General features: G+C 44.0%; 1 protein-coding gene across 1 annotated transcript; it reads left to right on the top strand.

Annotated features, from left to right (window-relative positions):
• Nucleotides 1–9,413: 9,413 nt before the first annotated feature.
• On the top strand, nucleotides 9,414–13,517 carry PNRC1 (proline rich nuclear receptor coactivator 1). Its single transcript, XM_055433381.2, has 2 exons — nucleotides 9,414–10,135; nucleotides 12,442–13,517. The coding sequence occupies exons 1-2, from the start codon at nucleotides 9,590–9,592 to the stop codon at nucleotides 12,883–12,885; spliced, it is 990 nt and encodes a 329-aa protein (XP_055289356.1). The 5' UTR covers nucleotides 9,414–9,589; the 3' UTR covers nucleotides 12,886–13,517.
• Nucleotides 13,518–14,206: the final 689 nt, after the last annotated feature.

Here is a 14,206-nt window from a genome sequence, read left to right as displayed (position 1 = left end):
CTGATGTGATGAGCTGACTCATTGAAAAGACCCTGATGCTGGGAAAGATTGAGGGCAGGAGGAGAAGAGGATGACAGAGGATGAGATGGTTGGATTGTATCACCGACTCAATGGACATGGGTTTGGGTGGACTCCGGGAATTGGTGATGGACAGGGAGGCCTGGCATGCTGCAGTTCACGGGGTCACAAAGAGTCGGACACAACTGAGCTACTGAATTGAACTGATCTCACCTTAAGTTCAAATACAGTAAAAATTGGGGCATTGTACTATTTCATAGAAATGAGATATGCTATTTTCTTCATGGAATTTTAGCTGACTAGGATAAGATTGAATTGACTGTTTGAGGACCTGAAAAATAAAGGTGATTTGACAGGGTATATTTCTATTCATTTTCCTTAATTTAAGTTTTCTGGAAGTAGCTTACGTATTTTCTGGAAATGTCAAATGAAATAAGCAAAGATAACCAGATTGTTTTAAAAAAGTGGATTTTCATGTTTTTACTGAACAAAAGTAAGAACACTTTTTCTATAAGGGGTTCATGCTGCTGCTGCTGCTGCTAAGTCACTTCAGTCGTGTCTGACTCTGTGCGACCCCATAGACGGAAGCCCACCAGGCTCCCCCGTCCCTGGGATTCTCCAGGCAAGAACACTGGAGTGGGTTGCCATTTCCTTCTCCAATGTGTGAAAGTGAAAAGTGAAAGTGAAGTCGTTCAGTCGTGTCCGACCCTTAGCGACCCCACGGACTGCAGCCTACAAGGCTCCTCCATCCATGGGATTTTCTAGGCAATAGTACTGGAGTGGCTTGCCATTGCCTTCTCCAGATAAGGGGGTTCATAAGCAAATATAAAAAACCAACTTAATTATTTTGGGTTCTTTTGTTTATGAGAAACAAAACAAAAATTTTAATTCATTTGGCTTTAAAAGGAAGAACATCAAAAATGAAACCTTACTAAACCCCAACGATCCTATTTTCTCCTCAAATTGCCCCTCTGGATTTTCAGAGTCCTGTCAAGCTACTATTTCTCTCCAAATCAACCAGATTAGAAAGTCAGAGAGCATCTGGTCCACTCTCCCTTCTCCTTACCTCTCCTCTTCTTCATCCTCCCCACCATGTCTGGCCTCCCTGCTCAGTCACTAGGTCTCAGGCTTTTATTTCCACGTCTGCCTTTCCATTTCCTCTCAACTATCTTAGTCCAAGTCCTCAGGTGCCTCCCATGTAAGTTATTGCCATTTGCCTCACTGCCTCCAATCTGTTTTTAGAGGAACTTCAAGCTTTTTTGCCTAAAGAGTCAGGGAAGTAAAGGAGTGAAATGATCTGGATGAAAACAAGCAGGCTTTTATTTTTTTAACTGTGAAGGATAATCGCTTTATAGAATTTTGTTGGTTTCTGCCAAACATCAACATGAATCAGGCATAGGAGTACATATGTCCCCTCCCTCTTGAGCTTTCCTCTCATCTCCCTCCCTGACCCACCCCTTTAGGTTGTTACAGAGCCCCTGTGTTTTTCTTTTTCTAAATTAATTTATTTGTTTTAATTGGAGGATAATTACTTTACAATATTGTGATGGCTTCTGCCATACGTCGACATGAATCAGCCACGGGTGCACACATGTCTCCCAATCCTGAACCCCCTACTCCAACCTCCCTCCACACCCTACTCCCTGGGCTGTCCCAAAGCACCTGCTTTGAGTGCCCTGCTTCATGCATCGAACTTATACTGGTCATCTGTTTTACATATGGTAATATACTTGTTTCAATGCTATTCTCTCAAATCATCTGTGTCTCTTTTGCTGCCTTGCATATAGGATCATTGTTAGTGTCTTTCTAAATTCCATATATGTGCATTAATATACTCTAATGGTGTTTCTCTTTCTGTCTTACTTCACTCTGCATAATAGGCTCCAGTTTAATCCACCTCATTAGAACGGAGTCAAACTCATTGCTTTTTATAGCCGAGTAATATTCCACTGTGTATATGTACCACACTTTCTTATCTGCCAATGGACATCCAGGTTGCTTCCATGTCCTAGCTACTGTAAACAATGCTGCAATGAACACTGGGGTACACGTGTCTCTTTCAATTCTGGTTTCCTTGGTGTGTATGCCCAGCAGTGGGATTGCTGGGTCACGTGGCAGTTCTATTTGCAGTTTTTTAAGGAATCTCCACATTGTTATCCATAGCGGCTGTATCAGTTTGCATTCCCACCAACAGAGTAAGAAGGCTCCCTTTTCTCTACACCCTCTCCAGCATTTATTGTTCATAGACTTTTTGATGATGGTCATACTGACCAGCATGAGATGATACCTCATTATGGTTTTGATTTGCATTTCTCTGATAATGAGTGATGTTGAGCATCTTTTCATGTGTTTATTAACCATCTGTATGTTTTCTTTGAAGAAATGTCTGTTTAGTTCTTTGGCCCACTTTTTGATTGGGTTGTTTGTTTTTCTGGTATTGAGCTGCAAGCTAAGCTGCTTGTATATTTTGGAGACTAATTCTTTATCAGTTGTTTCATTGCTATTATTTTCTCCCATTCTGAAAGTCAGGCAGCCTTTTTAAAGGGCAGCCTCTATTCAGCTCTAGCCAATTGTCGCTTCAGCAAGTATGATGGGACAATGTTGCTAGAAATCCAACTACCTTAGAAAAATCAGAGATTCCCAGAGTTTCCATAAGTTCTCTCACTTCCCTTGAATTTCTGGGAATTGTAGTGCCTGGAAAATAGGTTATGCAATATACTGGGCTGACCAAGCCTATCAATGCTTGTCATGTCCATAGTTCCTAAACTGGTCCTAAGTGGTTCCTTAGAAAGTGCCTCGCCATCCCGGCTCATCATTCTTGGCAGGAGAGGCCCAGAGGAGATCTGATCTAGTAAGAAAGTTCTGTCGAACCAGGATGATGGTGATGAATCATCCAATCGTCCAGTGAGAACCAATCCAAACTGGACCAATCAGCTTCCCTCTGGAATTTGAACTTTAGATAAACAGTGTGTTAATTGTCAGTGATAGTAGAGGTAGAAATAAACAAAAGCACAGAGTAGTTAAATCATGGAGGTGACAGAACTTTAGACCAAGCAAATCTTCTGTTTAGAAGTCACAAAATAAACCTAGTTATCTAGGGTTGCGCTGGATGCTGAAGAAATTTTGAGCTTCTTCATTCCAGATCTTTTAGGCACTATACCGTAATTCCTCTTCTTCCCATGAGTTCTGGGTATAAAGGTTTCCTAACCGTGAACTTCCAGATGTTCAAGCAGGTTTTAGAAAAGGCAGAGGAACCAGAGATCAAATTGCCAACATCCGCTGGATCATGGAGAAAGCAAGAGAGTTCCAGAAAAACATCTAGTTCTGCTTCATTGACTATGCCAAAGCCTTTGACTGTGTGGATCACAATAAATTGTGGAACATTCTGAAAGAGATGGGAATACCAGACCACCTGACCTGCCTCTTGAGAAACCTGTATACAGGTCAGGAAGCAACAGTTAGAACTGGACATGGAACAACAGACTGGTTCCAAATAGGAAAAGGAGTACGTCAAGGTTGTATATTGTCACCCTGCTTATTTAACTTATATGCAGAGTACATCATGAGGAATGCTGGGCTGGAAGAAGCACAAGCTGGAATCAAGATTGCTGGGAGAAATATCATTAACCTCAGATATGCAGATGACACCACCCTTATGGCAGAAAGTGAAGAGGAACTCAAAGGCCTCTTGATGAAAGTGAAAGAGGAGAGTGAAAAGATTGGCTTGAAGCTCAACATTCAGAAAACGAAGATCATGGCATCTGGTCCCATCACTTCATGGGAAATAGATGGGGAAACAGTGGAAACAGTGTCAGACTTTATTTTTTTGGACTCCAAAATCACTGCAGATGCTGATTGCAGCCATGAAATTAAAAGACGCTTACCCCTTGGAAGGAAAGTTATGACCAACCTAGATAGCATATTAAAAAGCAGAGACATTACTTTGCCAACCAAGGTCCATCTAGTCAAGGCTATGGTTTTTCCAGTGGTCATGTATGGATGTGAGAGTTGGACTGTGAAGAAAACTGATCTCCAAAGAATTGATGCTTTTGAACTGTGGTGCTGGAGAAGACTCTTGAGAGTCTGTTGGACTGCAAGGAGATCCAACCAGTCCATTCTAAAGGAGATCAGTTGCGTGTGTTCATTGGAAGGACTGATGCTAAAGCTGAAACTCCAATACTTTGGCCACCTCCTGCGACGAGTTGACTCACTGGAAAAGAGTCTGATGTTAGGAAGGATTGGGGGTGGGAGGAGATGGGGACGACAGAGAATGAGATGGCTGGATGGCATCACCGACTTGATGGACATGAGTTTGAGTGAACTCCAGAAGTTGGTGATGGACAGGGAAGCCTGGCGTGCTGTGATTCATGGGGTCGCAAAGAATCAGACACGACTGAGCGACTGAACTGAACTGAACTGAGGATCCTATCAGGCCTAACATGTGGTCAGTCAGGAAGATCCCCTGGAGAAGGAAATGGCAACCCACTCCAGTACTCTTGCCTGGAAAATTCTATGGATGGAGGAGGCTGGTGGGCTACAGTCCATGGGGCCACAGAGTCAGACGTGACTGAGCGACTTCACACTTTCTTATCTCTCTTATGACTGTGTTCATATCATTAAAACAGATATCTCATTACTTTAGGTAATCTGAGTGAATTCTTGCAATGAAGAAACACAACAATATATTCAGTGTTCTTTTTTTTTAAGAGGTAATTTTCTCAAACCTGCATGCTGTGATTCATGGGATCACAAAGAGTCGGACACAACTGAGAGACTGAACTGAACTGAACTGCTTCTTTTCTGTGATCGTCTGCCTTTCTCTTCAAATTGTTTTGGTGTTTAAAACTGTTCTGTAATACTTATTAAGAACACTGTTTACTAACGGAAAAATATATCAGTAAGTCTAATTAATGTGCCAGTCTAAAAGTCTAAAAAATGTGCCAGTATTCCAGAGTGCATAGAAACCTGGCGTGCTGGAGTCCATGGGGTCGAAAGAGTCGGACAAGACAGAACAACAACACACCTCAGGGTGTGTGGCCCTCAGGCAAGTTCCTTTATCTTTCAGTTCAGTTGCTCAGTCTAGTCTAACTCTTTTCAACCCCATGAACTGCAGCATGCCAGGCTTCCCTGTTCATCAACAACTCCCGAAGCTTGCTCAAACTCATGTCCATTGAGTTGGTGACGCCCTCCAACTATCTCATCCTCTGTCATTGTCCCCTTCTCCTCCTGCCTTCAATCTTTCCCAGGATCAGGGTCTCTTTCAATGAGTCAGCTCTTTGAATCAGGTGGCCAAACTATTGGAGCTTCAGCTTCAGCATCAGTCCTTGCAATGAATATTCAGGACTGATTTCCTTTAGTATTGACTGGTTTGATCTCCTTGCAGTCCAAGGCACTCTCTTGGAGTCTTCTCCAACACCACAGTTCAAAAGCATCAATTCTTCAGCACTCATTTCATCTTTAGAGACTTTATGTATCATTTACATCTAAAGTAGATAGAATATCTTCTTTAATGTGAAGTGAAGTCGCTCAATCGTGTCCTACTCTTTGTGACCCCATGGACTATAGCCTCCGTCCATGGGATTTTCCAGGCAAGAATACTGGAGTAGGTTGCCATTTCCTTCTCTTCTTTAAAGGATTGAAGAATTATATGATAATAGATGAAAAAGTGCTTTGAAAAAGTAGAAACTCTTACAAAAACAAAAGAACAGTTAGCTCAGTCTAGAGGGTCCACAGTCTTTGCCTGCTCTTTTCCACCAGCTCGTTAGGCTATACTTTTTACTCGGATCTTAAAACCCAACTTCAGTTTAGAGACCTGAGAACTTCAATTAAAGGCTCTCTAAAATCTTTGACAACAAAATCTTTTACAGGGATTCCCAGGTGGCTCAGTGGTAAAGAATCCACCTGCCAATGCAGGAGACATGGGTTCCATCCGTGGATGGAGAAGATCCCTTGGAGAAGGAAGTGGCAACCCACTCAAGTATTCTTGCCTAGAAAATCCCACGGACAGAGAAGCCTGGTGGGCTTCTGTAGTCCATGAGGTCGCTAAAAGAGCTGGACACAATTCAGTGACTAAACAACAACAAGATCTTTTACAGGACTGTAAGTATATGATTCCCATTCATCCCATGATCATGAACACTTACTATGTAGTAAGTGTTTGAAACACAAAAATGAGTAAAATCCAGCAAAAAACGTGAAATCCAGCAATGAAAAATGACGAAATGTAGCATTCACAAAGTTTATATAAAGTTAATGGAAGCATCATTCTGGCTATTGCCTCTGTTCGACTCTGCTATCAATCACAAAATACTTCTCAAGCACACAAAGCTGAAGAATACTGCTTCAGTTCAGTTCAGTTCAGTCGCTCAGTCGTCTCCGACTCTCCAAGACCCCATGAATCACAGCACGCCAGGCCTCTCTGTCCATCACCAACTCCCGGAGTACACTCAAACCCATGTCCACAGAGTCGGTGATGCCATCCAGCCATCTCATTCTCCGTCGTCCCCTTCTCCTCCCGCCCCCAACCTTTCCCAGCATCAGAGTCTTTTCCAGTGAGTCAACTTGTCGCATGAGGTGGCCAAAGTATTGCAGTTTCAGCTTTAGCATCAGTCCCTCCAATGAACACCCAGGATTGATCTCCTTTAGAATGGACTGGTTGGATCTCCTTGCAGTATAAGGGACTCTCAAGAGTCTTCTCCAACACCACAGTTCAAAAGCATTGATTCTTCGGGGATCAGCTTTCTTCACAGTCCAACTCTCACATCCATACATGACCACGGGAAAAACCATTGCCTTGACTAGACGGACCTTGGTCGGCAAAGTAATGTCTCTGCTTTTTAATATACTATCAAGGTTGGTCATAACTTTCCTTCCAAGGAGCAAGCGTCTTTTAATTTCATGGCTGCAATCTGCTTAAAGGGTGGTAAAATACAGAGAAGTTAAAAGATTATTGTGGTATTCTAATAACCTATAATCTAGTGTTGCAAGCAGTACAATGGTATTAAAATTTTAATCTTACCTGACCTGGAGTTCAAATTCTGTTAACTAGCTTATTGTATGACATTTGACAAGTACTTTTTGCCTCGCTAAGCCTGTAGCTGGAATCAAGATTGCTGGGAGAAATATCAATAACCTCAGATATGCAGATGACACCACCCTTATGGCAGAAAGTGAAGAGGAACTCAAAGGCCTCTTGATGAAAGTGAAAGAGGAGAGTGAAAAGGTTGGCTTGAAGCTCAACATTCAGAAAACAAAGATCATGGCGTCTGGTCCCATCACTTCATGGGAAATAGATGGGGAAACAGTGTCAGACTTTATTTTTTTGGGCTCCAAAATCACTGCGGATGCTGATTGCAGCCATGAAATTAAAAGACGCTTACTCCTTGGAAGGAAAGTTATGACCAGCCTAGATAGCATATTAAAAAGCAGAGACATTACTTTGCCAACCAAGGTCTGTCTAGTCAAGGCTATGGTTTTTCCAGTGGTCACGTATGGATGTGAGAGTTGGACTGTGAAGAAAGCTGATCGCCAAAGAATTGATGTTTTTGAACTGTGGTGCTGGAGAAGACTCTTGAGAGTCTGTTGGACTGCAAGGAGATCCAACCAGTCCATTCTAAAGGAGATCAGTCCTGGGTGTTCATTGGAAGGACTGATGCTAAAGCTGAAGCTCCAATACTTTGGCCACCTCATGCGACGAGTTGACTCACTGGAAAAGAGTCTGATGCTGGGAGGGATTGGGGGTAGGAGGAGACGGGGACGACAGAGAATGAGATGGCTGGATGGCATCACCGACTCTGTGGACATGAGTTTGAGTGAACTCCGGGAGTTGGTATGGACAGGGAGGCCTGGCGTGCTGTGGTTCATGGGGTCGCGGAGAGTTGGACACCACTAAGCGACTGAACTGAACTGAACTGAACTGAAGCCTGTTTTCAGGATTCCCTGGTGGCTCAGAGGGTAAAGAGTCTGCCTGTAAGGCAAGAGACCTCAGTTCGATCCCTGGGTTGGGAAGATCCCTTGGCGAAGAAAAGGGAAATGCACTCTAGTCTTCTTGCCTGGAAAATCCCATGGATGGAGGAGCCTGGTGGGCTATATTTCATAGGGTCGCAAAGAGTCGGACACTGAGCGACTTCACTTTCACTTTCAAGTCTGTTCTCTCCTGTCAACTAGCGATAAAATATAGTACGTCATGCGAAGAGTGGACTCACTGAAAAAGACTCTGATGCTGGGAAGGATTGGGGGCGGGAGGAGAAGGGGACGACGGAGAATTAGATGGCTGGATGGCATCACCGACTCGATGGACTTGAGTTTGAGTGAACTCTGGGAGTTGGTGATGGACAGGGAGGCCTGTTGTGCTGTGATTCATGGGGTCGCAAAGAGTCGGTCACGACTGCGAGACTGAACTGAACTGAACTAAACCTATTCCTTAGAGTTCTTTCGATATTCAAACGAGATAATTTATGTAAAAAACAGGTCATGGAACGTAAGTGCTAGATAAATAGCCACAATTCTTTCTGTGTGTGAGCGCAGTTCGGGGAGATGATGAATTTCTATCAACACAGCAAGTAAAATGCAGTGTGTTGCAGAACTGTTTCACTTTCTCCCTTGGAGACGCAAGCCTCCTCCTCTGCTTCCTTCTCAGTACCAAGTACTGTTTCGCGATCCAAAGTCCCACCGTATGAAAGCAGTAACATTTCCAATGCGCAATTACAGATTATGGAGAACTTTTTATATATTAAGAAGTCAGTTTCATCAAGTCACTCTCTTAATTTTTATTCCGATTACCATGGCTAATGAGCAGCGTTTCTCACCCAGGTTAATGAATAAACGTGAGCCACACTTTATCAAATGTAAATGTGGACTGGTTTTCCGACTGCGAGGAATGAAACTCTAACAACGTACCCTGAAATCTTAAAATTAAAAAAAAAACACAATAATAATACTATTATTATTATATTACTATTACGTTGCGCTTGAAATAAATACTTCCCCAAGGTCAGTGGCTGGGGAGCAGGCGTCAGTGGTCTCGACGCTTTCAGATTCTTTCTCCCTTGCTCCCGCCCCCAACCCCGACGCCCAAATCAGCCTAGATCTGGCTATCTGATCAACGCCTTCAGGGTAAAGTGCAAGGGTAAGTAAGGAGGAGTGAGGATGGGGGAGGTGGGGCAGATGGGGCTGAAACGGAACTTCATTGTTCGCGGGACCGACTCTTCCCGAAAGAGCCAGTTGGCAGCGCCTGCGCAGTGCGCGCTCTTTGTGCCTGGCTGCAGCAGCGGGTTGTTTGTGTGTGTCTCTTCCAGGCGGTGGAGGCGGAGTCTGATGGGCGTGACCTGCTCTGTTGCATTCTGATTGGGCTTTCTCAGGAAGGTGGGCGGATATAGGGCGGAGCTTCGGATAACAACACTCAGAGCCGAGGCAGAGGATATTTGTTGCTGCGCTGCCACCGCCCGAGCCATGGTCCGCGATTCACTCCGGCTCTCTTAGCAGCAGCAGCAGCCGCCACCGCCGCCGCCCTGTGATCTCTGGCATCACTTGCTCCTTCTACTCCTGCTGAGCCACTTCTCCGCTCAGCGCTATGACCGTCGTTTCTGTCCCACAGCGGGAGCCGCTTGTTCTAGGCGGCCGCCTTGCGTCCATGGGCTTTTCCACCCGCGGTTACTTCGGCGCCCTCCCGATGGTTACCGCTGCTCCGCCGCCTTTACCCCGGATCCCGGACCCCCGGGCGCTACCTCCCACCCTCTTCCTCCCTCACTTCTTAGGGGGAGACGGTCCCTGTCTGACCCCCCAGCCTCGCGCCCCGGCACCTCTTCCCAACTGCAGCCTCGCCGCGGCGGGGGGCACCCCTCGGGCGGCACCAAAGAAGCGACGAAAGAAGAAGGTGCGGACCAGCCCGTCGGGGCAGCTGCCCAGCCGCTTCCACCAGTACCAGCAGCACCGGCCGAGCCTGGAGGGCGGGCGGAGCCCCGTGACGGGCCATGGCGGAGCGCAGCAAGTCCCGGACCAGGCCCAGGCCGCCGCCTGGGTCCCAGCTCCTGCGACCGCAACCCGAACTGAGGAAGCGAGCCCTTTACTTGGCCCGCTGCCGCCCGCGGCGCCCGGCCAACCCTCGCTCAGAAGAGAGGTAAGGGCCGCCAGGGGGACGGAGGGGGAACCATTGGCGTCCCGGCCTCTACACGGCCACAGCCGGGCCCCGAGGTTTGGGGCCCTGCTCCGAGGGGTCGGGGAGGGGGCGGGGGCCGGGACGAGGGGCGGCTGTTTACTCGGGAGGGAAGTTTCCGTGACGCCGGCTCCCTTTTTTCTGGGGGGAGGGGGGAAGGCCTGCGCTGGCACCGCTGATTGGCTCCGGGGAGCCGGCCAATGAGAGAAGCCGCTGCGCCCCAGCAACAGCCCGGATTTAGAAGGCTGGCGGCGTTCCAGGGGGTTTCGGCGTTCGGGGCGCTCGGGGGGCGGGGGAGGGAAGCGGCCCGCGGGAAGCTGACGTCAGCGCGCGCTACGTGCCGAGCGCTCCGGCGCCCATGAAGGAGGCGAGCTGGCGGCGATGGAGGGCTGGGGTGCCGGCCAGCCGGCGGCTTCCCGACCGCTGGTAGCGCCAAAACCGGTCGGGACGCGCGTACGGCCTCTCGCCTCCCCGTGTGGGGTTCTCAGTGGGCCGCCAGCCGCTCGCTTACGTTGGCTTTTTGTTGAGTTGTGAGGTGCCTGGTGTGGGGCGCCGGTCCAACTGGGGCACAGCTCCTTGCCGGGCCGACCTACTTAGCTGTACTTTTCAACTTTGAAAGTTGGCAGGAGCGACGGTAGAGTTGGGTTGTCTCTTTGAAGCGATAATTCTCTGTGTTTATCAGGTGAACGGAATTTACGGTTAAACCATCCCCACTATGTATGCTGTGCCAGGCTTCCTTAATGGAGGGTAGTGTTGTGCCCAGAAGGATGAAGTTTTCGAAAGAAAGTTATAAGTTGAATTGACGTTATGATGCCCAGTTGCTATTAAAGGACTAGGATAAAACTGATTAAAACTTAGATGGTATTAAATCGCTAAGGTAACATTTACATCGAAATAAGACATTTTTCCTTTAAAAGATTTTCGTAATAATGAAAATTAGTTACTGCCATTTGTTGGAAGAATGTTTGTTAAAGAGACTTGCAGCTTATCTAGCTGTGCCCTTGCAAAAATTAAATTTGTCCGCCGTGAGCCCTAAAAATTTTGTATAGGTTCTTTTTTCAATTCCATGGGCTTCCCTAGAGGCTCAGACAGTAAAGAATCCGCCTGCAGTGCAGGAGACCTGGGTTCAGTCCTTGGGTCGGGAAGATCCGTTGGAGAAGGGAATGGCAACCCACTCCAGTATTCTTACTTGGGAAATCTCATGGATTTCCCCCCTACAAGCCGTGGGGTCACAAAGAGTGGGACACCACTGAGCGTCTTACACTTCCATGGCTCTTCTGAAACATTAGTGATAATGTAAAAACAAGCTTTTATACTTGTTTCTTAGTAAGATTACTTTTTCTAGAACTATATTCAAACCTGGGCGCTCTCCGTTGCAGTTAACCACTTTTGACTTGGTTATGTTACCTTGTGCTCTGGCCTTGTATTTGTGTCCTACTTCCCTACGGCATTACAAGTGTTGAAAGGACAGTGATCTAATAGATTATCTTGTCTTTCCATCCTCTCATCGCTTCCTATAAGGATCACTTGAGTTAGGAAAGTGATTAGAATTAAGGCAATAAAGTTCTTGAAGCAATTGTTAAAACAGAAAGTAGGGGGCAGGCAGAAATCGCCTTTACCATTACCTATAAAAGTGGAAAAGATGATAGAGTTTTTTTAGTATTTAAATTTCTGAAATTTTATTTTCAGAAGCTGGGGAATCATTTTTAATGTATATACTCAGTAACCGTTGTCAGAACATTTCCTCACTCCTCACATTTCCTGGCTCCTGCTAATCAGGTTTTTATTCTGAAATATTTTTTAAAGTACCTGTCTTACAAGGTAGATAGTGTATCTGTTAACATGTTTTTTCTTTCAAATCTGCCAAAGCATTTGAAAATTTCTCTTGGAAAACTCCGACAGTAAAAACACTGACCTTTGTTAGGAAGAGGTTGGCATACTTGTTTGGAAGAGAGCTCATTACTTTTCTTTCCAGAAAGATAGAAAGATGAACTTGGTTATCTTGGGCCTTTTACTGTATGTTTTAGAATCAGCTCATACACTGCACTGGTAACAGTGATTTAACTATTTTCAGTGGTAAATTTGGATGTGTGCATATTAGGACAATCAGTGCTTAAGTGCAGCAAGCACATTTAATCAAGACATTGAATGAAAGTCCAGGAGAACTTTTAAAAAAAATAAATATTAGATATATGGTGAGGTTCATGACTGCTTTTTTTATCATGAGAGTGTATTCACTTTTATTTTTATTATGTTCCTTGTCTTTGTAGGTTTTAAAATCAAAGATGGGAAAATCGGAGAAAATTGCCATTCCCCACGGCCAGCTTGTTCATGGTATACCCTTGTGTGAACAACCAAAGATAAACAGACAGAAAAACAAATATAACTTACCACTAACCAAGATCACCTCTGCAAAACGAAATGAAAATAACTTTTGGCAGGATTCTGTTTCATCTGATAGAATTCAGAAGCAGGAAAAAAAGCCTTTTAAAAATACTGAGAATATTAAAAATAAGCATTTGAAGAAATCATCATTTCTAACTGAAGTGAGCCAAAAGGAGAATTATGCTGGGGCAAAGTTTAGTGATCCACCATCTCCTAGTGTTCTTCCAAAGCCTCCTAGTCACTGGATGGGAACCACCATCGAGAATTCCAACCAAAATAGGGAGTTGATGGCAGTACACTTAAAAACTCTCCTAAAAGTTCAGACTTAGATCTCAGTATGTATGTAAAACATAGTTTTTCCAAAATCCCTGGACTCTTTGAAAAGAAGTGGTACAGAAACGGAAAATTGCCTTGTTGTAACATACAAGGGCAGAAGATGAGTTTAAAAAATTACCAACAGCTTGTATTATATTTTATATTTTGTAAATACTGTATACCATGTATTATGTGTATATTGTTCATACTTGAGAGGTACATTATAGTTTTGTTATGAAAGTATGTATTTTGCCCTGCCCAAATGGTAGGTGTTTTGTATATATACAATGGAGAAATTTTAAGTGTGCTAAGGCACATATAAGACCGATTTATTTGCACAAGGTACTGAGATTTTTTTTCAAGAAACAGCTGTTGAATCTCAAGGTGAAGATCTCAATGTGAACAGTTTACTAATGCACTACTGAAGTTAAATCTATGGCACAATCATTGTAAACATAGGGTTTGTCTATGTTTCTCTAAATTGATCTCTGCCTTCTAATCTGTAATTACTGGAAAACTTCTATTCCCATTTTTACCAAACTTAATTTCTGGTTTTTGGTTTATATCCATTCAAATTTAAAATTTTAATGCCAACAAAATCGGTTGTAATCAAATTTTAAAACAATTATAATAATTTGGCCCCCCCTTTTAAGTCTTGACTCTTTGTGTGTGATTGTTTTTCATGTTTGAATGTGTAACTAGGAGATGGATTTTAACTTTCCATTTCACTGGCTAAATGTTTATACTAATTGTATGTCCTTTTGAAATTTGGAGAGTCTAAAACACTACTACCTCTAAGGGGAGGAATTCCCCATCTTACGAATGGAAATGGTTATGGGCAAAAGTATAGCTGATTTAGTTTATAGCTTAGAATATGTTTTTATTTTTGAACTGTTTTGTAAAGTACCATTTGACTTACCACATTTACAATGAAGGAAAATGGCACTTGTTTTGTTTTCAAATTTCCAGTATACTGGTTTTCAGAATCAGTATGTTGATACTGAGTGGGATACTTGAATCAAAGAAAATATAACATGTTAGAATAATAGATGGAGATTTTGGAATCTGAAGTTTGCTTGAAGTTACTGTAGCATGTGTGTTTTTTACTTTAAAATTCAAACTTCTACTCAATAGTGTATAAGGTCTATTCCCAATTTTCCCTTTTCATTATACAAAGCCAAGCTTATCCCAAACAGTACAAAGGAAAAAGTGGTAATGTAATGAGTAATTGGTCAATATTTAGACATGTGAAAATGTAAAGTTGGTTATATATGATTTTATAAAATAGTATAAATGAGAAAGGTGCTACCATCCTGAGGGGAGAAAATGAGTCAT

The sequence above is a fragment of the Moschus berezovskii genome, chromosome 10, assembly GCF_049115385.1.
Source record: "Moschus berezovskii isolate FMDL1 chromosome 10, NW_MosBer_1.0, whole genome shotgun sequence".
In the NCBI taxonomy this organism is placed as follows: Eukaryota; Metazoa; Chordata; class Mammalia; order Artiodactyla; family Moschidae; genus Moschus; species Moschus berezovskii.
Note: the sequence above shows the minus strand (reverse complement) of the source record. Positions and strands in the feature narration are given on the sequence as shown.